This window comes from Lipophrys pholis, assembly GCF_963383615.2.
Source record: "Lipophrys pholis genome assembly, chromosome: 7".
NCBI classification, from domain to species: domain Eukaryota; kingdom Metazoa; phylum Chordata; class Actinopteri; order Blenniiformes; family Blenniidae; genus Lipophrys; species Lipophrys pholis.
The window spans coordinates 68,339-91,500 of NC_137638.1; the positions used below are offsets into that span (position 1 = coordinate 68,339).

The window sequence follows — 23,162 nt, forward strand, 5'->3', positions numbered from 1 at the left end:
GAAAGAGATTTTACATAAACAACACTTCATTTACCAAAAGTTTTTTTTTTCATAGCTTCAAAGAAAGTGATTTTGTCCTTTGACATTGATCCACACACACACACACACACACACACACACACACACACACACACACACACACACGCACGCACTTTAAAAGTAACTTTGTTATCACGTGACACAGACTTTCATGTTTCTGGATGAACAAACACTCACCATATACTCTCAATTGTTTCTTCACATTATTATTGTTATATTTTTGAAATTTCTCACTTTCTCACTAAATTAAGTAAAATATCTTGAATTTTTTCTGTTTAAAGAAGCTGCACATAATGAAAGACCATGACAGGGTGGTTTTTTTTGGTGTGGGGGGGGGGGGGGGGGGCATATTTGAATTAACTTTGGTCGGTTTTTTATTTTTTTTATGTTGTATGTACAACCAACCAGCCGACCAACCACTTTCTATTAATTTGTTCTTTTTTCTGTTTCGTGCGGCAGTGTTGTTTTGGGATTGTAAAACCGAGTTGGAGTGAGACGTCTCTTCCTCACAGCAGCTTGGGCTGGCGGCTAGCGGCTAGCGGCTCGCAGTACGGCTCGCTGTGATGGCGGAGCTGGTGCAGGGACAGGCCTCGATGAGCCAGCCGGGGATGAAGGCTGACGGCCTGGCTGACGTGATCCAGAGGGCCCGCCAGGTAACAAGTCCCCGGAGCCCCACAGCGCACCCGCTCCGGGCCGAACCGGGCCGCTCCGACCCGGAACTCACACTTTTCTGACGGTTGTTCGTGTTGTGTTACTGAACTTCTGCTCACACACACACACACACACACACACACACACACACACACACACACACACACACACACACACACACACTAGCATGCTAACTAGCAGAGTTGATTTCTCGGTCGGTTCTGGACTCCTGGTCCGGTCTGAGTCGGTCTGGACCGGGTGTAACGGTGGGGCTGTCACCCAGAGGGCAGGCTGGTGGTGGTGGTGGTGGGTGGTGGTGGTGGGTGGTGGGTGGCCGGGGGTTAGAAGTTTGGACACACGTGTCACTGAGGGAGAAACCTGTTGGACGGACCCGCGGGGCATTAAAACAGCCCCGAGGAGGCAACGCGGATTTATGGTCCGGGCCAGGCCCGAGCCGCGGAGGGTCCACGTCCAGTCCTTGACCCCCCTCACTCGGGCGGCTGTGGACTGGAACTTGGCGGCGTTACGCAACCAGACCGCCATGTACAGGAGGCGTGCCCGCGCCTATAGGAGGGAGCGCGCATTTGCATCTCACAGCTGGACACACACACACACACACACACACACACACACACACACACACACACACACACACACACACACACACACACACACACACACACACACACACAATGTCCAAGTCCACATTGGCTGGTCTGTTGTCTTAATGTTGATGGTTGGTGTCGATGGTTGATGTTGATGGTTGATGGTGTTGGTTGGTGGTTGAAGGTGTTGGTTGATGTTGTTGGTTGATGGTGTTGGTTGGTGGTTGAAGGTGTTGGTTGATGTTGTTGGTTGATGGTGTTGGTTGATGGTGTTGGTTGGTGGTTGAAGGTGTTGGTTGATGGTGTTGGTTGATGGTGTTGGTTGATGGTGTTGGTTGATGTTGGTGGTTGATGTTGGTGGTTGATGGTGTTGGTTGATGTTGTTGGTTGATGTTGTTGGTTGATGTTGTTGGTTGATGGTGTTGGTTGATGTTGTTGGTTGATGTTGGTGGTTGATGTTGGTGGTTGATGGTGTTGGTTGATGTTGTTGGTTGATGTTGTTGGTTGATGTTGTTGGTTGATGGTGTTGGTTGATGTTGTTGGTTGATGGTGTTGGTTGATGGTGTTGGTTGATGTTGGTGGTTGATGTTGGTGGTTGATGGTGTTGGTTGATGTTGTTGGTTGATGTTGTTGGTTGATGTTGTTGGTTGATGGTGTTGGTTGATGTTGTTGGTTGATGTTGGTGGTTGATGTTGGTGGTTGATGGTGTTGGTTGATGTTGGTGGTTGATGGTGTTGGTTGATGGTGTTGGTTGATGTTGGTGGTTGATGTTGGTGGTTGATGGTGTTGGTTGATGTTGTTGGTTGATGTTGTTGGTTGATGTTGTTGGTTGATGGTGTTGGTTGATGTTGTTGGTTGATGTTGGTGGTTGATGTTGGTGGTTGATGGTGTTGGTTGATGTTGGTGGTTGATGGTGTTGGTTGATGTTGGTGGTTGATGTTGGTGGTTGATGTTGTTGGTTGATGTTGGTGGTTGATGTTGTTGGTTGATGTTGGTGGTTGATGTTGGTGGTTGATGGTGTTGGTTGATGTTGGTGGTTGATGTTGGTGGTTGATGGTGTTGGTTGATGTTGTTGGTTGATGTTGTTGGTTGATGTTGTTGGTTGATGGTGTTGGTTGATGTTGTTGGTTGATGTTGTTGGTTGATGTTGTTGGTTGATGGTGTTGGTTGATGTTGGTGGTTGATGGTGTTGGTTGATGGTGTTGGTTGATGTTGGTGGTTGATGTTGGTGGTTGATGGTGTTGGTTGATGTTGTTGGTTGATGTTGTTGGTTGATGTTGTTGGTTGATGGTGTTGGTTGATGTTGTTGGTTGATGTTGGTGGTTGATGTTGGTGGTTGATGGTGTTGGTTGATGTTGGTGGTTGATGTTGTTGGTTGATGGTGTTGGTTGATGTTGATGTTGGTGGTTGATGGTGTTGGTTGATGGTGTTGGTTGATGTTGATGTTGGTGGTTGATGGTGTTGGTTGATGGTGTTGGTTGATGTTGATGTTGGTGGTTGATGGTGTTGGTTGATGTTGATGTTGGTGGTTGATGTTGGTGGTTGATGGTGTTGGTTGATGTTGGTGGTTGATGTTGTTGGTTGATGGTGTTGGTTGATGTTGATGTTGGTGGTTGATGGTGTTGGTTGATGGTGTTGGTTGATGTTGATGTTGGTGGTTGATGGTGTTGGTTGATGTTGGTGGTTGATGGTGTTGGTTGATGTTGGTGGTTGATGGTGTTGGTTGATGTTGATGTTGGTGGTTGATGGTGTTGGTTGATGTTGATGGTGTTGGTTGATGGTGTTGGTTGATGTTGATGTTGGTGGTTGATGGTGTTGGTTGATGTTGATGGTGTTGGTTGATGGTGTTGGTTGATGTTGATGTTGGTGGTTGATGGTGTTGGTTGATGTTGATGTTGGTGGTTGATGGTGTTGGTTCGATGTTGATGATGTTGGTTGATGATGTTGGTTGATGTTGGTGGTTGATGTTGTTGGTTGATGGTGTTGGTTGATGTTGATGGTGATGGTTGATGTTGGTGGTTGATGGTTGATGGCTGATTGTTTATGGTTGATGTTGGTAGTTGATGTTGGTGGTTGATGTTGATGGTTGAGGGTGTTGGTTGATGTTGATGTTGGTGGTTGATAGTTAATGTTGATGGTTGATGTTGGTGGTTGATGTTGATGGTTGAGGGTGTTGGTTGATGTTGATGGTTGATGTTGGTGGTTGATGGTGTTGGTTGATGTTGATGGTTGATGTTGGTGGTTGATAGTTAATGTTGGTGGTTGATGTTGGTGGTTGATAGTTAATGTTGATGGTTGATGTTGGTGGTTGATAGTTAATGTTGGTGGTTGATGTTGGTGGTTGATGTTGATGGTGTTGGTTGATGTTGATGGTTGATGTTGGTGGTTGATAGTTAATGTTGGTGGTTGATGTTGGTGGTTGATAGTTAATGTTGATGGTTGATGTTGGTGGTTGATGTTGATGGTTGAGGGTGTTGGTTGATGTTGATGGTTGATGTTGGTGGTTGATGGTGTTGGTTGATGTTGATGGTTGATGTTGGTGGTTGATAGTTAATGTTGATGGTTGATGTTGGTGGTTGATGTTGATGGTTGATGTTGGTGGTTGATGGTGTTGGTTGATGTTGATGGTTGATGTTGGTGGTTGATAGTTAATGTTGGTGGTTGATGTTGGTGGTTGATAGTTAATGTTGATGGTTGATGTTGGTGGTTGATGTTGATGGTTGAGGGTGGTGGTTGATGTTGGTGGTTGATGGTGTTGGTTGATGTTGATGGTTGATGTTGGTGGTTGATATTGATGGTTGATGTTGATGTTGGTGGTTGATGTTGATGGTTGAGGGTGTTGGTTGATGTTGATGGTTGATGTTGATGTTGGTGGTTGATGGTTGATGTTGATGGTGTTGATTGATGTTGGTGGTTGATGGTTGATGTTGGTGGTTGATTGTTAATGTTGGTGGTTGATGGTTGATGTTGTTGGTTGATGTTGATTGTTGATGGTTGATTTTGGTGGTTGATGGTTGATGTTGGTGGTTGATGGTTGATGTTGATGTTGAGGGTGTTGGTTGATGTTGGTGGTTGATGTTGGTGGTTGATGGTTAATGTTTGTGGCTGATGTTGGTGGTTGATGGTTGATGTTGGTGGTTGATGGCTGATGTTGATGGTTGATGTTGATGGTTGATGTTGATGGTTGATGGTTGGTGTTGATGGTGTTGGTTGATGTTGATGGTGTTGGTTGATGTCGGTGGTTGATGTTGGTGGTTGATGGTTGATGTTGGTGGTTGATGGTGTTGGTTGATGTTGATGGTTGATGTTGGTGGTTGATGGTTGATGTTGAGGGTGTTGGTTGATGTTGATGGTTGATGTTGATGGTTGATGTTGGTGGTTGATGTTGATTGTTGATGGTTGAGGGTGTCGGTTGATGTTGATGTTGGTGGTTGATGTTGATGGTTGATGTTGGTGGTTGATGGTTGATGTTGATGGTTGATGTTGATGTTGGTGGTTGATGTTGGTGGTTGATGTTGATGGTTGATGTTGGTGGTTGATGTTGGTGGTTGATGTTGATGGTTGATGTTGATGGTTGATGTTGATGTTGGTGGTTGATGTTGATGGTTGATGTTGATGGTTGATGTTGGTGGTTGATGTTGATGGTTGATGTTGATGTTGGTGGTTGATGGTGTTGGTTGATGTTGGTGGTTGATGTTGATTGTTGATGGTTGATGTTGATGGTTGATGTTGGTGGTTGATGTTGATGGTTGATGTTGATGTTGGTGGTTGATGGTGTTGGTTGATGGTGTTGGTTGATGTTGGTGGTTGATGTTGGTGGTTGATGGTTGATGGTTGATGTTGATGGTTGATGTTGGTGGTTGATGTTGATGTTGATGGTTGATGTTGATGTTGGTGGTTGATGTTGATGGTTGATGTTCGTGGTTTATGTTGATGGTGTTGGTTGATGTTGGTGGTTGATGGTTGATGTTGGTGGTTGATATTGATGGTTGATGTTGATGTTGGTGGTTGATGTTGATGGTTGATGTTCGTGGTTTATGTTGATGGTGTTGGTTGATGGTTGATGTTGATGGTTGATATTGATGGTTGATGTTGATGTTGGTGGTTGATGTTGATGGTTGATGTTCGTGGTTTATGTTGATGGTGTTGGTTGATGGTTGATGTTGATGGTTGATATTGATGGTTGATGGTTGATGTTGATGGTTGATATTGATGGTTGATGTTGATGTTGGTGGTTGATGTTGATGGTTGATGTTGATGGTTGATGTTGGTGGTTGATATCTATGGTTGATGTTGATGGTTGATGTTGATGGTTGGTGTTGATGGTTGATGTTGATGGTGTTGGTTGATGTTGGTGGTTGATGTTGGTGGTTGGTGGTTGATGTTGGTGGTTGATGTTGGTGGTTGATGTTGATTGTTGGTGGTTGATGTTGATGGTGTTGGTTGATGGTTGATGATGATGTTGATGTTAGGCCTGTCATGATAATCAATAAATTAATTAACTGCACGATAATTAAAAATGAGCTGGATCAGTTTTCCAGGCTGGAGAATGTTTCCTTTACCAAAGACGTCACTTTGAGCGGCGCTCACTCTGGTGTTAGTGAGCGGCGCTCACTCTGGTGTTAGTGAGCGGCTCTCACTCTGGTGTTAGTGAGCGGCGCTCACTCTGGTGTTAGTGAGCGGCTCTCACTCTGGTGTTAGTGAGCGGCTCTCACTCTGGTGTTAGTGAGCGGCGCTCACTCTGGTGTTAGTGAGCGGCTCTCACTCTGGTGTTAGTGAGCGGCTCTCACTCTGGTGTTAGTGAGCGGCGCTCACTCTGGTGTTAGTGAGCGGCGCTCACTCTGGTGTTAGTGAGCGGCGCTCACTCTGGTGTTAGTGAGCGGCGCTCACTCTGGTGTTAGTGAGCGGCTCTCACTCTGGTGTTAGTGAGCGGCGCTCACTCTGGTGTTAGTGAGCGGCGCTCACTCTGGTGTTAGTGAGCGGCGCTCACTCTGGTGTTAGTGAGCGGCTCTCACTCTGGTGTTAGTGAGCGGCTCTCACTCTGGTGTTAGTGAGCGGCTCTCACTCTGGTGTTAGTGAGCGGCGCTCACTCTGGTGTTAGTGAGCGGCTCTCACAGTTCACCATTGTTTCAGAGAGTTGCCAGGTTTGTGATCCTGCCAGTGTAAACCCAGTAAGACTCACTGTAAACGGGCCTTAACATGTAGGAGGAAAACAGCCAATCTGGCAACCGCAGCCCCCAGAGTGGCTCCACCGCCTACGTCATCAACATGTGAAGCATCACGACAAAAACAAGTAGAAGACAGCAGCTCTAGCTCAGACTCTGTCTCACCATTAATACTTCATCATGGTATGGTTACAGTACTTTCTGAACAACAAGCTGCTACTCTTTATCTTTACTTGCTTTGAATGACTCAGCTTTATAAGGGTTAACGAGCTTCATGCTGCTGATACTGGGTGATGCGTTCAGGTGCATCACGTAACTCCAAAGCTCGCAGCAACATATTGAAAAAAAAGAACTATGAACTAGTTCATTTCTGGAACTATGAATGTAGAACTATGACTGTAGAACTATGAACTGAACTAGTTCATATTAAACTGAACTTTGAACTGATTCATGTAGAAACTGAACTTTCCCAACACTGCCTGTCAATCACTCTAGTGTGTGTGTGTGTGTGTGGGGGGGGGGCACCTGGCACACCTGAGAGCAGCATGAGACCCCCTGAGGAGGCGGGGGGGACACAAGGTTGTTTTGATTCTTTATTTAGGAGATTTACAATCTTATTTCATAATACAATCCAATTTTAAATATTTTTAAGAAATAAAAGTTTATTTATCTTTAAAAGGGAATACTTGCATTATTAATACATTAGTGGGAAAATGATATCAAAACTGCAATATTATCATTTATCGCAATAATTTCTGGGACAATTTATTGTCCAGCAGAATTTGTTATCGTGACAGGCCAAGTATTGGTGTATTGACGTCCAGAGTGTGTATTACTGATGTCCAGAGTGTGTATTACTGACATCCAGAGTGTGTATTACTGACATCCAGAGTGTGTATTACTGACGTCCAGAGTGTGTATTACTGACGTCCAGAGTGTGTATTACTGATGTTCAGAGTGTGTATTACTGACGTCCAGAGTGTGTATTACTGATGTCCAGAGTGTGTATTACTGATGTCCAGAGTGTGTAGGTGTATTACTGACGTCCAGAGTGTGTATTACTGACGTCCAGAGTGTGTAGGTGTATTACTGACGTCCAGAGTGTGTATTACTGATGTCCAGAGTGTGTAGGTGTATTACCGACGTCCAGAGTGTGTAGGTGTATTACTGACGTCCAGAGTGTGTAGGTGTATTACTGACGTCCAGAGTGTGTATTACTGATGTCCAGAGTGTGTATTACTGATGTCCAGAGTGTGTATTACTGATGTCCAGAGTGTGTAGGTGTATTACTGATGTCCAGAGTGTGTAGGTGTATTACTGATGTCCAGAGTGTGTAGGTGTATTACTGACGTCCAGAGTGTGTATTACTGATGTCCAGAGTGTGTATTACTGATGTCCAGAGTGTGTAGGTGTATTACTGACGTCCAGAGGGTGTATTACTGATGGCCTGTTGTTTTTGTATATGGCCTTCAATTTCTTGTAATTCATATGAATACACAATCCCCCCTCCCCACACACACACACACACACACACACACACACACACACACACACACAGAAAAAAGAAGAAGGTTTGACCGGGCCGGACTATATAAACTTCTACAGTGTTGTTGAATAGATACTGTAATAATTGGAATAACTGAATGATGACTACCTTTCTGGAAGTACCATACATGGTAGTACTGTGTTCAGGACTTTAGGTGCTGTGGTTGACGCCCCTCCCCCACTCTGCTGTGTTTCAGATGGTGGGGAAAATGGGCGGAGAAGCCATGTCCCACCTGAACAGCTCCTCTGGAGCGGTGGAGTCTTCGCTGTACTATGCTCAGAAACGAGGTGCAGAGGACACAGGTGAGTCGCTCCATCCAGGTGAGTTCCTGCAGTGACAGTCTGAGCCTGGTTCTGAGCCTGGTTCTGAGCCTGGTTCTGACCCTCTGACAGGGTGAAACCCTGCACATCCAATTCAATTCAACTTTGTTTATACAGCAACAGATACAACACAGGTGCAGAACCAGACTCAGAGGGTACGAACCAGGATCGGAGGGTACAAACCAGGCTCGGAGGGTCAGAACCAGGCTCACAGGGTCAGAACCAGGCGCAGTGGGTACGAACCAGACTCAGAGGGTACGAACCAGGCTCACAGGGTCAGAACCAGGCGCAGTGGGTACGAACCAGACTCAGAGGGTACGAACCAGGCTCACAGGGTCAGAACCAGGCGCAGTGGGTACGAACCAGACTCAGAGGGTACGAACCAGGCTCACAGGGTCAGAGCCAGGCGCAGTGGGTACGAACCAGACTCAGCGGGTCAAAACCAGGCTCACAGGGTCAGAACCAGACTCAGAGGGTACAAACCAGGCTCGGAGGGTCAGAACCAGGAACAGAGGGTCAGAACCAGGCTCAGAGGGTACGAACCAGACTCAGAGAGTACGAACCAGGCTCACAGGGTCAGAACCAGGCGCAGTGGGTACGAACCAGACTCAGCGGGTCAGAACCAGGCTCACAGGGTCAGAACCAGACTCAGAGGGTACGAACCAGATTCAGCGGGTCAGAACCAGGCTCACAGGGTCAGAACCAGGCGCAGTGTACGAACCAGACTCAGCGGGTCAGAACCAGGCTCAGTGGGTACAAACCAGGCTCAGAGGGTACGAACCAGACTCAGCGGGTCAGAACCAGGCTCAGTGGGTCAGGACAAGGCTCAGGAGGAGACTTTCTGTAGAATCAGACTGGTGTAGGACCTCCATCACTCTAAATATCCACCAGTAAACCTCCTTCAACCAACCTCCATCAGTCTGAACCTCCATCAGTCTCAACCTTATCAGTAAACCTCCATCAGTCTGAACCTCCATCAGTCTGAACCTTATCAGTCAACCTCCATCAGTCTGAACCTCCATCAGTCTCAACCTTATCAGTCAACCTCCATCAGTCTGAACCTCCATCAGTCTCAACCTTATCAGTAAACCTCCATCAGTCTGAACCTCCATCAGTCTCAACCTCCATCAGTCTCAACCTCCATCAGTCTCAACCTCCATCAGTAAACCTCTGTAGTTCCAATCTCTGTAGTCGAATGTTCTAATCAATAGTCTCAATGCAGCAATGAGATGTAACAGGACCAGAACCAAGACCAAAACAGAGACCAGTCCTTTGTCCATGAGAATCTGATCAATGACTTTGACCAGAGTGTCTCTGTGCTGAGACATCGTTTGGACAGAAACTGTCCCATGGTGTCCTTCTGACAGGTCGTGTGTGTGTGTGTGTGTGTGTGTGTGTGTGTGTGTGTGTGTGTGTGTGTGTGTGTGTGTGTGTGTGTGTGTGTGTGTGTGTGTGTGTGTGTGTGTGTGTGTGTGTGTGTGTGTGTGTGTGTGTGTGTGTGTGTGTGTGTGTGTGTGTGTGTGTGTGTGTGTGTGTGTGTGATAGCCAGCTGCTTTCATTATCTCAACATTGATCTCGTCACTCAGACGTCTCTCACCATGAAGAGCTCTATCTCATGAAACATGGCTCAATAGTGTGTGTGTGTGTGTGTGTGTGTGTGTGTGTGTGTGTGTGTGTGTGTGTGTGTGTGTGTGTGTGTGTGTGTGTAAAGGCTGTTTTGCTCTGCACGGCTCCTTGTGGACGCATTACGTAATCTCAGTAGCCACGCCCCTCCCTGTTCACGTGGAACTTCACTGCTCGGTGTTCCTGTAAATTGGTGTCACTAGACGGACGGAGACGTGGGGGAGCTGAATAGGAGGAGGACTGAAGACGTGGGGGAGCTGAATAGGAGGAGGACTGAAGACGTGGGGGAGCTGAAAAGGAGGAGGACTGAAGACGTGGGGGAGCTGAATAGGAGGAGGACTGAAGACGTGGTTTTAAAGCTGCACCTCCACACTGACAACAGCAGGGTTGCTCCAGTGTCAGAGGGAAACTTTAATTTGAAAAACTAGTTGAGTGCTCCGCTCTGCTCTCCACTGCAGGATCACCTGCTGGTGTCCAACAGAAGAAGTCTACTTCTTCTGCTTTAATTTAATACTGCAGTGGAAGTGTGTTTGCAATATACTGCCCCCTAGAGTTTGGGAGCGGGAGCTGCCTGTTGTATAAACGGCACACTCGTTCACCCATGCGGATTCCATAGGTCTGAGTCCCGCACGTCTCCCGCCTGTGCCTCAAGCATGAAACAGCCTGAAGGGAGACTCTCCAGCAGAGGTCTCTGCCTCAGACACTGGAGGGCTGCAGCCCTTCATATCTCCGTGTCTCCCTGCTTCAGCACGGCAGACTGGTCCTCTGGCTTTGTGCTGAAGGTGGTGTCCCATGAGGACATTAAGGTGTGTTAAAGGAAGAGAGACATGGAGAACATGCTGGGCAGCGGCCTCCAGGATCTGAGGACGAGATGTCTCGCATTAGTTCTGATATTGTGGAGCTTTTCCACGTTTGGCCAAATTGCAACCACAGGTAAATGTATTTTAGATTATTTATGATTTTCTATGACAGACCAACACAGTGGAGGGAACAACCCTGAATAAAACCCAGGGTTCCCAAAAGTCTCCTCATCAGGAACCAGGGACCTGCTGTGTGCAATCTCATCTTGCATGAATCCAGCTGTCCTCTGAAGGCCTCAGACATTCAGTAGAGGACAGTTGTGAGCCAACTTCACCGTGAAGACCAAGGACCACAGGGACAGGTCAAAGACAGAAGTCCTGTCTCCATGTTGGAGATACAGCGAACATGTGGGAACTAGGTCTGATCAGAGGAACCAAACCTGAATGAAAACCAGTACTGACCACAGCCTCACGCTGTGGAGCAGGGTGGAGGCAGCATCATGCTGTGGAGGCAGCCTCATGCTATGGAGCAGGGTGGAGGCAGCATCATGCTGTGGAGCAGGGTGGAGGCAGCATCATGCTGTGGAGCAGGGTGGAGGCAGCATCATGCTGTGGAGCAGGGTGGAGGCAGCATCATGCTGTGGAGGCAGCATCATGCTGTGGAGCAGGGTGGAGGCAGCATCATGCTGTGGAGGCAGCCTCACGCTATGGAGCAGGGTGGAGGCAGCATCATGCTATGGAGCAGGGTGGAGGCAGCATCATGCTATGGAGGTAGCCTCACGCTATGGAGCAGGGTGGTCTGTGTGTAGGTCTGTATGTTGGTCTGTGTGGTGGTCTGTGGGGTGGTCTGTGGGGTGGTCTGTGTGGTGGTCTGTGGGGTGATCTGTGGTGGTGAACTGGTCAATGGTCAGTAAGTTAGTTTTTAATCGTCTCTTTGTTCCAGCAGGTAACCAGTTGGCAGCCATAGGCCATCAGAGGTATGACACACACACACACACACACACACACACACACACACACACACACACACACACACACACACACACACACACACACACACACACACACAGGAGGGCGATGTGATGGTGGATAAGTGGTATAGATCCACCTTCCTGCTGCCTGCATCAACAAAATCACTTATTGACACACATGCTGACTCTAACGTGTGTGTGTGTGTGTGTGTGTGTGTGTGTGTGTGTGTGTGTGTGTGTGTGTGTGTGTGTGTGTGTGTGTGTGTGTGTGTGTGTGTGTGTGTGTGTGTGTGTGTGTGTGTGTGTGTGTGTGTGTGTGTGTGTGTGTGTGTGTGTGTGTGTGTGTGTGTGTGTGTGTGTGTGTGTGTTGCAGCAGGGTGATCACGGAGGACTACAAGGTTCCTGACAGGATGGTGGGCTTCAGTAAGTACGACCTTTGACCTCTCAGCAAGATCATCTGAGAGACTTTCATTTGAATCTAGAACCTGACCTGGTCCTTCACTGTCAGTCGGACTCTGAAGTACTTTATCCTGGTGATACGTAGAGTATTTCTCCAGCCCTCAGAATCTGTTTCACCCTCTGAACCTCATCCAGAAGGAACCAAAACCTTTCAGACTGAAAACATTTCAGGCCTGAGATTAAGTCTTCTCCGATCTGGAACACTTGTAGAAGGTACATGAACCTTTGAAGAACCAGTCCTGAGACAAGAACCTGAGACGACTGTGTAAATTGACTGGCTCAAAAGTCCACCTTCTCTTTTATCTAAACACGTGGTCCACTCCTCCTCTTGTTCTCCCCAGTCATTGGTCGAGGAGGGGAGCAGATCACCAGGATCCAGTTAGAATCGGGTTGTAAGATCCAGATTGCTGCCGGTGAGTGTGTGGACATTCTTCTGGATATTCCTCAGACTGCTGATGGTGAAGTGTGTCCTATTGGTGCTTGTTTGCAGACAGCGGGGGTCTGATGGAACGGCCATGTTCTCTGACGGGGACTCCCGAGAGCATCGAGTGAGTTTCTGAACATGGACCAGTAACCAAGTCCAGAGAACCATGTGCTCCATGTGAATGGACTAAAACCCGAATGCTCGGGACGCGTCGCCGTGGCCTTTTGGGAGCTTTGATGTCGCAGGTCGGTCAGTACTGCATCTCACTGTTGTTCTGCTTTCAGACAGGCCAAGCGGCTGCTGGTCCAGATCGTGGACCGCTGTAGAAACGGTCCAGGTTTCCATGGTGACGGGGAGGGCGGGGCCTCTGTTCAGGAGATGCTGATCCCAGCCAGCAAGGTGGGGCTGGTGATTGGTCGAGGAGGAGACACCATCAAGCAGCTGCAGGTAGAGTGACGGACAAAAAACAAAGAGACACCCCAGATTAACTGGTCCTGATCAGCATGAAGGGTCTGGTTCCAATGATGGGGTCTAGATCAGGTGCAAAGTTGTTGGTCATGACAAAAAGGTACTAGATGATATTCCTGGTTGGAACATAGGCTTAAGATGTTAGGGAAATGGTTTGAAGGAGGTTCTTGTTGGTTTGACATAACAGGAAGTTCTTTCATGTTCATTGTTTTTGTTTATAGTACAGGTTTCACATGAAATAGACCCTGAGCTCCTTTGGTTTTGAAGTTCTTGACAGAGGAGGGTTGTTTGTTGTTCTGGGTTGGTTCATCCTCATGGTAGAGATTCAAACTCACAATGAGGTTCTAAAAAGATGAAAAACTGTCAAAAATTTGTGGTTCTGTCCGATCAAAGAGATCCATTCAGGTCATGGATTCTAGAGCACCTGGAATGATCAGACGTTCTCCTGGATTCATGCAAGTCCAGTCAGATGGGAAGTTCCTTGAGGTGAATGCTCTTGTTTAGAATCAACGCTTCAGACTGTGGACAGTGGTCTGGTTTGTCCATGCTGAAGTTTGGAGATGATGAAAGGAACTGGACTATGGCAGAAGAAGCGTCGCTACGTAGAATAAATTCCAGCTGAATTATCTTCAATTTGGTCGTTCCTAAACAAATATTGTAGTTTAGTTTTTAATAAGAAGTGAAGCAGGAATGTTTTTACCTCTCTGACATGTTTCAGCTTCATCTGCAGTCTTCCTCAGACCGTAGATCTGTCAGATTCTGTCAGACCGACCACGCCCCCACTTTATGGCCACGCCCCATCATATGGCCACGCCCCCTGCTGTCCGGTAGTCTCTGGAGGATGGAATCCCAGGTGTGTGAGAGGGTGTGGCCTCCTTGTCCCAGTTCATGGTCGTCCACTTCTTCATCTCCACAGTCTCCTTTATCAACCGTTTGTGTCTGTTGCCCTCCGAAGTCCTTACCCTGGTTCGGGTCCCAGTCCATGATGTGGTGCTGGTCCTGGTCCCAGTCCATGATGTGGTGCTGGTTCTGGTCCCAGTCCATGATGTGGTGCTGGTCCTAGTCCCAGTCCATGATGTGGTTCTGGTTCTGGTCCCAGTCCATGATGTGGTGCTGGTCCTGGTCCCAGTCCATGATGTGGTGCTGGTCCTAGTCCCAGTCCATGATGTGGTTCTGGTCCCAGTCCATGAAGTGGTGCTGGTTCTAGTCCCAGTCCATGATGTGGTCCTGGTCTTGGTCCCAGTCCATGATCTGGTCCTGGTCCTGGTCCTGGTCCCAGTCCATGATGTGGTCCTGGTATTATTTCGTTTGCAGTGATTGGTGATGCTGATTTTGGATTTTTTTGGTTCTGCTTTGTCTTGTTCTGTTTAGTGGGTCGTCCTGCCGTTTCACTTTAACATTGTGTTCCATGTTCTTTCTTTCTTGTATTGACGGGTCTGCCTGGTTCACCATGGTACATGAGTTACATGGATTCTGCTGGAGGTCTGCCTGGTTCACCATGGTACATGAGTTACATGGATTCTGCTGGAGGTCTGCCTGGTTCACCATGGTACATGAGTTACATGGATTCTGCTGGAGGTCTCCCTGGTTCACCATGGTACATGAGTTACATGGTTCTCCCTCAGACAGACGGTATTCTGCTTTTTCTGTTTTATTCTTCTTTCTTATCGACTTGTTGGGTTCCTTAGTTTATGGCCCGTTTGGGATCCTGACATGGTGTGAGTGTGTTCTTGATGGGGTTCATCTGTTCTGATGGGGGGGGGGGGCATTGATAAAGAGTCCTGAAGACAGGAAGTGTGTGTGCTGGGAGGAGTTCTGCTGTCCAGAGGAGGTTCTGCTCTGTGAGGATGGGTTTCCTGCAGACGGTGATTTTAATGCTGCCATCTTGTCTGTGGTCAAAGTTCATGTCCAGAAAGGAAAGAGTCCTGTTAGTCCTCCTACGCCTTCTGCTCCTCCTTCTCCTCCTCCTCCTCCTGCTCCTGCTCCTTCTCCTCCTCCCCCTCCTCCTTCTCCTCCTCCTCCTCCTGCTCCTGCTCCTTCTCCTCCTCCCCCTCCTCCTTCTCCTCCTTCTGCTCCTCTTCCTCCTGATCCCGCCTCCTCCAGATCCCCCCTCCTCCTGCTCCTTCTCCTGCTCCTCCCCCTTCTGCTTCTCTTCCTCCGGAACCACCCTCCTCCTGCTCCTCCTCCTCCTCCTCCTGCTCCTTCTCGTCCTCCCCCTTCTGTTCCGCCACCTGTTCCTCCTACACCTTCTGCTCCTCCTTCTCCTCCTCCTCCTGCTCCTCCTTCTGCTCCTCTTCCTCCTGATCCCACCTCCTCCAGATCCCCCCCTCCTCCTGCTCCTCCCCCTTCTGCTCCTCTTCCTCCTGATCCCTCCTTCTCCTTCTCCTCCTCCCCCTCCTCCTTCTCCTCCTTCTTCTCCTCTTCCTCCTGATCCCGCCTCCTCCAGATCCCCCCTCCTCCTGCTCCTTCTCCTGCTCCTCCCCCTTCTGCTCCTCTTCCTCCTCCTCCTCCTCCTCCTGCTCCTTCTCCTCCTCCCCCTTCTGTTCCGCCGCCTGTTCCTCCTACGCCTTCTGCTCCTCCTTCTCCTCCTCCTCCTTCTCCTCCTTCCGCTCCTCTTCCTCCTGATCCCGCCTCCTCCAGATCCCCCCTCCTCCTGCTCCTTCTCCTGCTCCTCCCCCTTCTGCTCCTCTTCCTCCTCCTCCTCCTCCTCCTGCTCCTTCTCCTCCTCCCCCTTCTGTTCCGCCGCCTGTTCCTCCTACGCCTTCTGCTCCTCCTTCTCCTCCTCCCCGTCCTCCTCTTGCTCTGTTCTCCTCCTCCATTGCTATAATAACCTTTAAATTTACACCTTCAAGTTTTTCTTTGTTGTGTAGGGTTAGGGTTAGGGTTTCATTACATACACTGAGTATGTAATGAAATTCTCTATATTTTTACAAGATCAAACAGTTCCTGAAAATGAAGTCAATTTCAAATGAAACATTCTGGTGCAAAATACAATGAAATGTCAAAACAAACAGGTATAAATCCTTTAAAAGCTCCTTGCTTGGGGGGACCAGACTGGAGCCTCTTGGTGGGTTTTGGCCCCCGGGCCTTATGTCAAACTCGTCCTCCACCCTGTGAGCCTCTGAGGGGATTTTCGAGATCGTTACCTTACATTACTGGCATGGAAGTGAACCCAGAGTGTATTATGGAAGCAATCATGTAACATCATCATAACTAACTCCACCTCCAGGTCTTGTTTGGCGTTCTGACCGCAGGCTGAGGTCTGCATGAGCCAGCAGGGGGCGCTCCGCTCCGAGACGCTCCACAGAACTTCTTTCTAATGAAGCCAGACTTCTGGTTCCTCAGGAACTACTAAACAAACTACAAACTACTGGAAATGAAAGTTGGAGATTTTAGAGCTAAAATGAGCCTTTTAATGTCTTCATGTGAAAGAGAACTTTAATCAGAGTGGTTACCTAGGTTACCATGGTCCCCTCATCACGGTGTGTTAACAGTTAAATATGTGTCTGTGCACAGTACAGGGTGGAGCTCTTACCGGGTCCCTACCTCAGAGGTTCTACTGCAGTCAGAAAAATTTGGAGGCACATGGAGCGGTGATGTCGGCGTAAACAGGGCCGCATGGAGGGGCATGGCGGCTAAAATGGTGTCGTTCGGCCGCACGGAGCCGTACAGGGCTCGCGGACGCGTCAAGAATAAAACAGGCTTTAAGGATCAGTGGGGCCACCAGCCGGAGTCTTGTACTCACCGTGCGTACAATTTCTTGAAGGTGTGGGGAAAAAATAAAATGTAAAGCCTTGGGCTGCTGTTTCTGTACGTCGGCACCCCCCCACCCCCGCGCGCGGCCGAGGCTGCAGTTCTGTGGAGTTCTCCGTTAACCCCCCCCCCCCGCCCATCCACCTGCCGCCAAGCGCTCTGGAACACCCGCTCGGCAGGGTGGTGGTGGTGTCGGTTGCAGTACAAGGCAGTATCTTCCAAAGCTAACAACAACCGGGTCGCTAACAACAACAGACGGAACTACTTCATAGAGCTACACAGAATAGAATCTTCCATGAACACACCTCTCCTACGTCCCAGTTGCATGTTTTCCAACTTGTCACAAGAGGGCAGTATTGCAGTGTGTGTGTGTGTGTGTGCGTGTGCGTGTGCGTGTGTGTGTGTGTGTGTGTTAATTGAGAACCGTTTAAAATAAAGACAAAAGTATCCCGTCAATCAAAGCATAAGACCCGTCCCTACGTGTTGGTGTAGGACCATCAACCTGTGAGCAGGTGGAGTTGCGTCCCTACGTGTTGGTGTAGGACCATCAACCTGTGAGCAGGTGGAGTTGCGTCCCTACGTGTTGGTGTAGGACCATCAACCTGTGAGCAGGTGGAGTTGCGTCCCTACGTGTTGGTGTAGGTCCATCAACCTGTGAGCAGGTGGAGTTGCGTCCCCACGTGTTGGTGTAGGACCATCAACCTGTGAGCAGGTGGAGTTGCGTCCCCACGTGTTGGTGTAGGTCCATCAACCTGTGAGCAGGTGGAGTTGCGTCCCCACGTGTTGGTGTAGGTCCATCAACCTGTGAGCAGGTGGAGTTGCGTCCCCACGTGTTGGTGTAGGACCATCAACCTGTGAGCAGGTGGAGTTGCGTCCCCACGTGTTGGTGTAGGTCCATCAACCTGTGAGCAGGTGGAGTTGCGTCCGTACGTGTTGGTGTAGGACCATCAACCTGTGAGCAGGTGGAGTTGCGTCCCTACGTGTCGGTGTAGGACCATCAACCTGTGAGCAGGTGGAGTTGCGTCCCTACGTGTCGGTGTAGGACCATCAACCTGTGAGCAGGTGGAGTTGGTGGAATGTCTGTTGAAAGCCACGTGGACGAGACGGTGGCATCAGGAACTTTGATGGCTAATTTAAAACAAAACGCTGGATTAGTCTAAAAGTTGAACAGACTTATTGAGCAGCAGAGTCTCCTCTATCATTTAGTAGGTTTCTGAAGTCAATAGATATTCGTGCTCAGAGTAGCTCGCGTTTGCAAATCTTATTTTGAAAGGCAAATTTCGGACTTCCTGTTGGATTTAGGTCGGGGGTAGCAGGACGTAATTTGTAGGTCTGGATGAGACGAACAATTGAGTTTTGGTTTGATCTCTCTACGATCGGGGCCGATATTGGTGATTTGTGATTGATCGGGAATCAGCAAATCCAGCCGATCACCCCGCCGATCTTAAAAAACAAACAAACAAACAAAACCTTTTTCCCGTCAGCTGCCGTAAAGCGAGCCCCGTGTGCCACCTGCCGTAAAGCGAGGTGAGCAGCCTGGATAACCAAACCAGTCCTGAGAGGTGGAGCACCAGAGCTTCACCACAGTCCTGAGAGGTGGAGCACCAGAGCTTCACCACAGTCCTGAGAGGTTGAGCACCAGAGCTTCATCACAGTCCTGAGAGGTGGAGCACCAGAGCTTCGTTTAACACAACTAATCTGATAAGACATCTAAAAAGTAAACATGCGGTGGAGTACGCTCAGCAAAGACCATCATCCATGGACGTAAGATGACGTAATGGCCCCCCCCCCCCCCCCCACTGCGTCCCCTAATAACCACAACAATCAGGGACTAGAAGCTCGGGTGGAGCTGCAGAAGCTAGAAGCAGGCGGAGCGGGGCCATAGACCTATAAAACTAGAGTGATATAGTGGTTTATGTGCAGGAGTCTACTTCTATATTTCTATGTGGTCTGTCTTCTTCTGTGTTCTTGTTGTGTTTGGTGAGTCACAGCGCCCCTAAAGGCCTGGCATGTGTACTACATGCCCTGAAGCCTGGTGCTGAGCCGTGTTCATAGTGAGGTGTGGACAACGAGGACAGGGAGGACAAAGATGGTTTTATCCTTGTGTGGACGTCCCCTCAGTTTACAACAACAAACTGTCCACTTTAAAATAAAGGCTCAGTCCCCACAGGGGGGCCATATGGTGGAACAAGAACCCAGAAGGTTCCTCTAGTCTGAAGGGAGACGGGGATATTCTGAATACGTTTTTGAGAGTACTATGTTCAGAATACTACTGGAATGAAGTGTTTATACTTCACATTGAAATGTAAATGTTTAGTGACATTCAGGTCAAACCTCTCATACTGCTTTAAGGTAAACTGGAATTTAATACACAAAGAAGTTACATTGGAGCCTGAGAGTATTTATGTTTAAGATTTATTTATTTATTTTTATTATTGTATTTTTACTTTTTTAGGACTTATTTTCAACCCAACCAGCCAAAGACACTTTGAAGTGGAACTGGTTTTACTGAATACTGTTTATATTGTAGTTTTTTTATACTTTATATGTTTGTCAAACTGATTCACTGGGTTTCATTTTTATTGTTTTTTATTTGCCACAAAATGCAGGTGAAGTAGTTTAAGTTAAGATAAATAAGAGAAACAAGACTGCAGAGTGTAACTGGGTTTTAGTTGTTCTGACTGAATAAAGTTTAAATAAGTTCTTAAGTCGTTCTGAGAAGAATTCTGATTCATTAAGTGAGTTTTACAATAATTTCTAGGTAAACAAAGCTTCTGCCAATAGTACTTTTAGCTTCAGACATCTTAGTCGCTCCAAAAATACACTATTGAGTATCTTTGCAATAGCAATGAAGTATCGGATCGGGAAAGTATCGGGATCGGCCGATACTCAATTCTGAAAAATCGGATCGATATCGCGGGCAGAGAAGTGTGATGGGGACGTCCCTACTCTACGACATTCCTACGGGCCGTGGTGGCCGTTTTGGTTTTTCTAGGTGGCGCTAGAGAGACATTTTGGTTGTTATCCAGTGTTATTCAGCGTTCCAAATTTGGTGCGTTCTTGAGCATTTTTAGGGTTTTTTGTACAGGTTTTTTGCAAAAAACTCCTACTAATAGTAATAAAGATTAAAAATACAATAGGGTCCTTCCCTCCAGACCCAGGCCTCGGTCTTTCTGCTCGGTCCCTAATTACTGGGTCTTTGACCAACCCCGGAGGTCTTTCTGGATTTGATAGTTTTTATGAGGTTTCAGTTATGAAAGAACAACAACTCAGACGAGGTTCTTATTCAGGGAGCTGCAGCTCATTTTAATAGTTGGTCATCTGGGTCAGTGGTAAAGGTTCTAAGTCACTTAAAGGTTGAATGCTTTGTGGGTAGTCAACGCACAACTTCCAGATTGGGGAAACTGTTTAAATACAGGCTAACGGCTTCAGTGAAGCAGATAAACCGCGACATATGTTTCAGATGTTGGTGTGGCTGTTCATTACTACCACCAGTAGAGGGCAGTGCACGTTGTTTGTTTCTTATGGAACAACGTTTCTAATTTGTACATCCACGAAATACATTCAGAACTGCTCAGAGCAATACTCCCGATATATGGATATGGTATTTATTAGACAAGTGAGAGAAGACCACCTCCATCCAGGAGGAACCAGAGGAAGAACCAGAGAAGACCACCTCCATCCAGGAAGAACCAGAGAAGACCACCTCCATCCAGAAAGAACCAGAGAAGAACCAGACAAAACCACCTCCAACCAGGAGGAACCAGAGGAAGAACCAGAGAAGACCACCTCCATCCAGGAGGAACCAGAGGAAGAACCCGAGAAGACCACCTCCATCCAGGAGGAACCAGAGGAAGAACCAGAGAAGAACCAGACAAAACCACCTCCAACCAGGAGGAACCAGAGTAAGAACCAGAGGAAGAACCAGACAAAACCACCTCCAACCAGGAAGAACCAGAGGAAGAACCAGAGAAGGGAGTGTGGGAGGTCAGACTAAAGAAGAAGAAGAGAGATGGAGGGAGTGTGGAAGGTCAGACTAAAGAAGAAGAAGAGAGATGGAGGGAGTGTGGAAGGTCAGACTAAAGAAGAAGAGAGATGGAGGGAGTGTGGGAGGTCAGACTAAAGAAGAAGAGAGATGGAGGGAGTGTGGAAGGTCAGACTAAAGAAGAAGAGAGATGGAGGGAGTGTGGGAGGTCAGACTAAAGAAGAAGAATAAGAGAGATGGAGGGAGTGTGGGAGGTCAGACTAAAGAAGAAGAATAAGAGAGATGGAGGGAGTGTTGGAGGTCAGACTAAAGAAGAAGAAGAAGAGATATGGAGGGAGTGTTGGAGGTCAGACTAAAGAAGAAGAAGAAGAGATATGGAGGGAGTGTGGGAGGTCAGACTAAAGAAGAAGAAGAGAGATGGAGGGAGTGTGGGAGGTCAGACTAAAGAAGAAGAGAGATGGAGGGAGTGTGGGTGGTCAGACTAAGGAAGAAGAAGAAGAGAGATGGAGGGAGTGTTGGAGGTCAGACTAAAGAAGAAGAGAGATGGAGGGAGTGTTGGAGGTCAGACTAAGGAAGAAGAAGAAGAGAGATGGAGGGAGTGTGGGAGGTCAGACTAAAGAAGAAGAAGAGAGATGGAGGGAGTGTGGGTGGTCAGACTAAGGAAGAAGAAGAAGAGAGATGGAGGGAGTGTTGGAGGTCAGACTAAAGAAGAAGAGAGATGGAGGGAGTGTGGGAGGTCAGACTAAAGAAGAAGAAGAAGAGAGATGGAGGGAGTGTTGGAGGTCAGACTAAAGAAGAAGAGAGATGGAGGGAGTGTGGGAGGTCAGACTAAGGAAGAAGAGAGATGGAGGGAGTGTGGGAGGTCAGACTAAAGAAGAAGAGAGATGGAGGGAGTGTGGGAGGTCAGACTAAGGAAGAAGAGAGATGGAGGGAGTGTGGGAGGTCAGACTAAAGAAGAAGAGAGATGGAGGGAGTGTGGAAGGTCAGACTAAAGAAGAAGAGAGATGGAGGGAGTGTGGGAGGTCAGACTAAAGAAGAAGAAGAAGAGAGATGGAGGGAGTGTTGGAGGTCAGACTAAAGAAGAAGAGAGATGGAGGGAGTGTTGGAGGTCAGACTAAAGAAGACGAAGAAGAGAGATGGAGGGAGTGTGGGAGGTCAGACTAAAGAAGAAGAGAGATGGAGGGAGTGTGGGAGGTCAGACTAAAGAAGAAGAAGAGAGATGGAGGGAGTGTTGGAGGTCAGACTAAAGAAGAAGAGAGATGGAGGGAGTGTTGGAGGTCAGACTAAAGAAGAAGAAGAGAGATGGAGGGAGTGTTGGAGGTCAGACTAAAGAAGAAGAGAGATGGAGGGAGTGTTGGAGGTCAGACTAAAGAAGAAGAGAGATGGAGGGAGTGTTGGAGGTCAGACTAAAGAAGAAGAGAGATGGAGGGAGTGTTGGAGGTCAGACTAAAGAAGACGAAGAAGAGAGATGGAGGGAGTGTGGGAGGTCAGACTAAAGAAGAAGAGAGATGGAGGGAGTGTTGGAGGTCAGACTAAAGAAGACGAAGAAGAGAGATGGAGGGAGTGTGGGAGGTCAGACTAAAGAAGAAGAGAGATGGAGGGAGTGTGGGAGGTCAGACTAAAGAAGAAGAAGAGAGATGGAGGGAGTGTTGGAGGTCAGACTAAAGAAGAAGAGAGATGGAGGGAGTGTTGGAGGTCAGACTAAAGAAGAAGAAGAGAGATGGAGGGAGTGTTGGAGGTCAGACTAAAGAAGAAGAGAGATGGAGGGAGTGTTGGAGGTCAGACTAAAGAAGAAGAGAGATGGAGGGAGTGTTGGAGGTCAGACTAAAGAAGAAGAGAGATGGAGGGAGTGTTGGAGGTCAGACTCTCCACATCCTAACTCCACACTGACTCCATACTGACTCCATAGTGACTCCATAGTGACTCCACGCTGACTCCATAGTGACTCTATAGTACTTCCATACTGACTCCACTGTGACTCCACACTGACTCCATACTGACTCCATAGTGACTCCATAGTGACTCCACGCTGACTTCATAGTGACTCTATAGTACTTCCATACTGACTCCATAGTGACTCCACCCTGTCTCCATAGGGACTTCACACTGACTCCATAGTGACCACACTGACTTCATAGTGACTCTATAGTACTTCCATACTGACTCCATAGTGACTCCATAGTGACTCCACCCTGTCTCCATAGGGACTTCACACTGACTCCATAGTGACCACACTGACTCTATAGTGACTCCACACTGACTCCATAGTTACTCCATATTGACTCCATAGTGACTCTATAGTACTTCCATACTGACTCCACTGTGACTCCACACTGACTCCATAGTGACTCCA

General features: G+C 47.9%; 1 protein-coding gene across 7 annotated transcripts in view; it reads left to right on the top strand.

Annotated features, from left to right (window-relative positions):
• Positions 1 to 547: 547 nt before the first annotated feature.
• The window catches only part of LOC308112033 (far upstream element-binding protein 3-like), a 35,436-nt gene continuing 12,821 nt past the window's right edge, over positions 548 to 23,162 (top strand). For 4 of the 7 annotated variants that reach the window (XM_080467226.1, XM_080467224.1, XM_080467228.1 and 1 more), the window contains exons 1-7: positions 567 to 692; positions 8,203 to 8,308; positions 11,693 to 11,726; positions 12,094 to 12,143; positions 12,521 to 12,592; positions 12,670 to 12,727; positions 12,888 to 13,050. In XM_080467226.1, coding sequence (XP_080323352.1) covers positions 603 to 692; positions 8,203 to 8,308; positions 11,693 to 11,726; positions 12,094 to 12,143; positions 12,521 to 12,592; positions 12,670 to 12,727; positions 12,888 to 13,050 — 573 coding nt within the window. In that variant the 5' untranslated portion in view covers positions 567 to 602. Of the gene's footprint in view, positions 693 to 8,202; positions 8,309 to 11,692; positions 11,727 to 12,093; positions 12,144 to 12,520; positions 12,593 to 12,669; positions 12,728 to 12,887; positions 13,051 to 23,162 lie in introns of all 7 variants that reach the window. The other 3 variants (XM_080467227.1, XM_080467225.1, XM_080467230.1) reach the window with 2 other exon arrangements.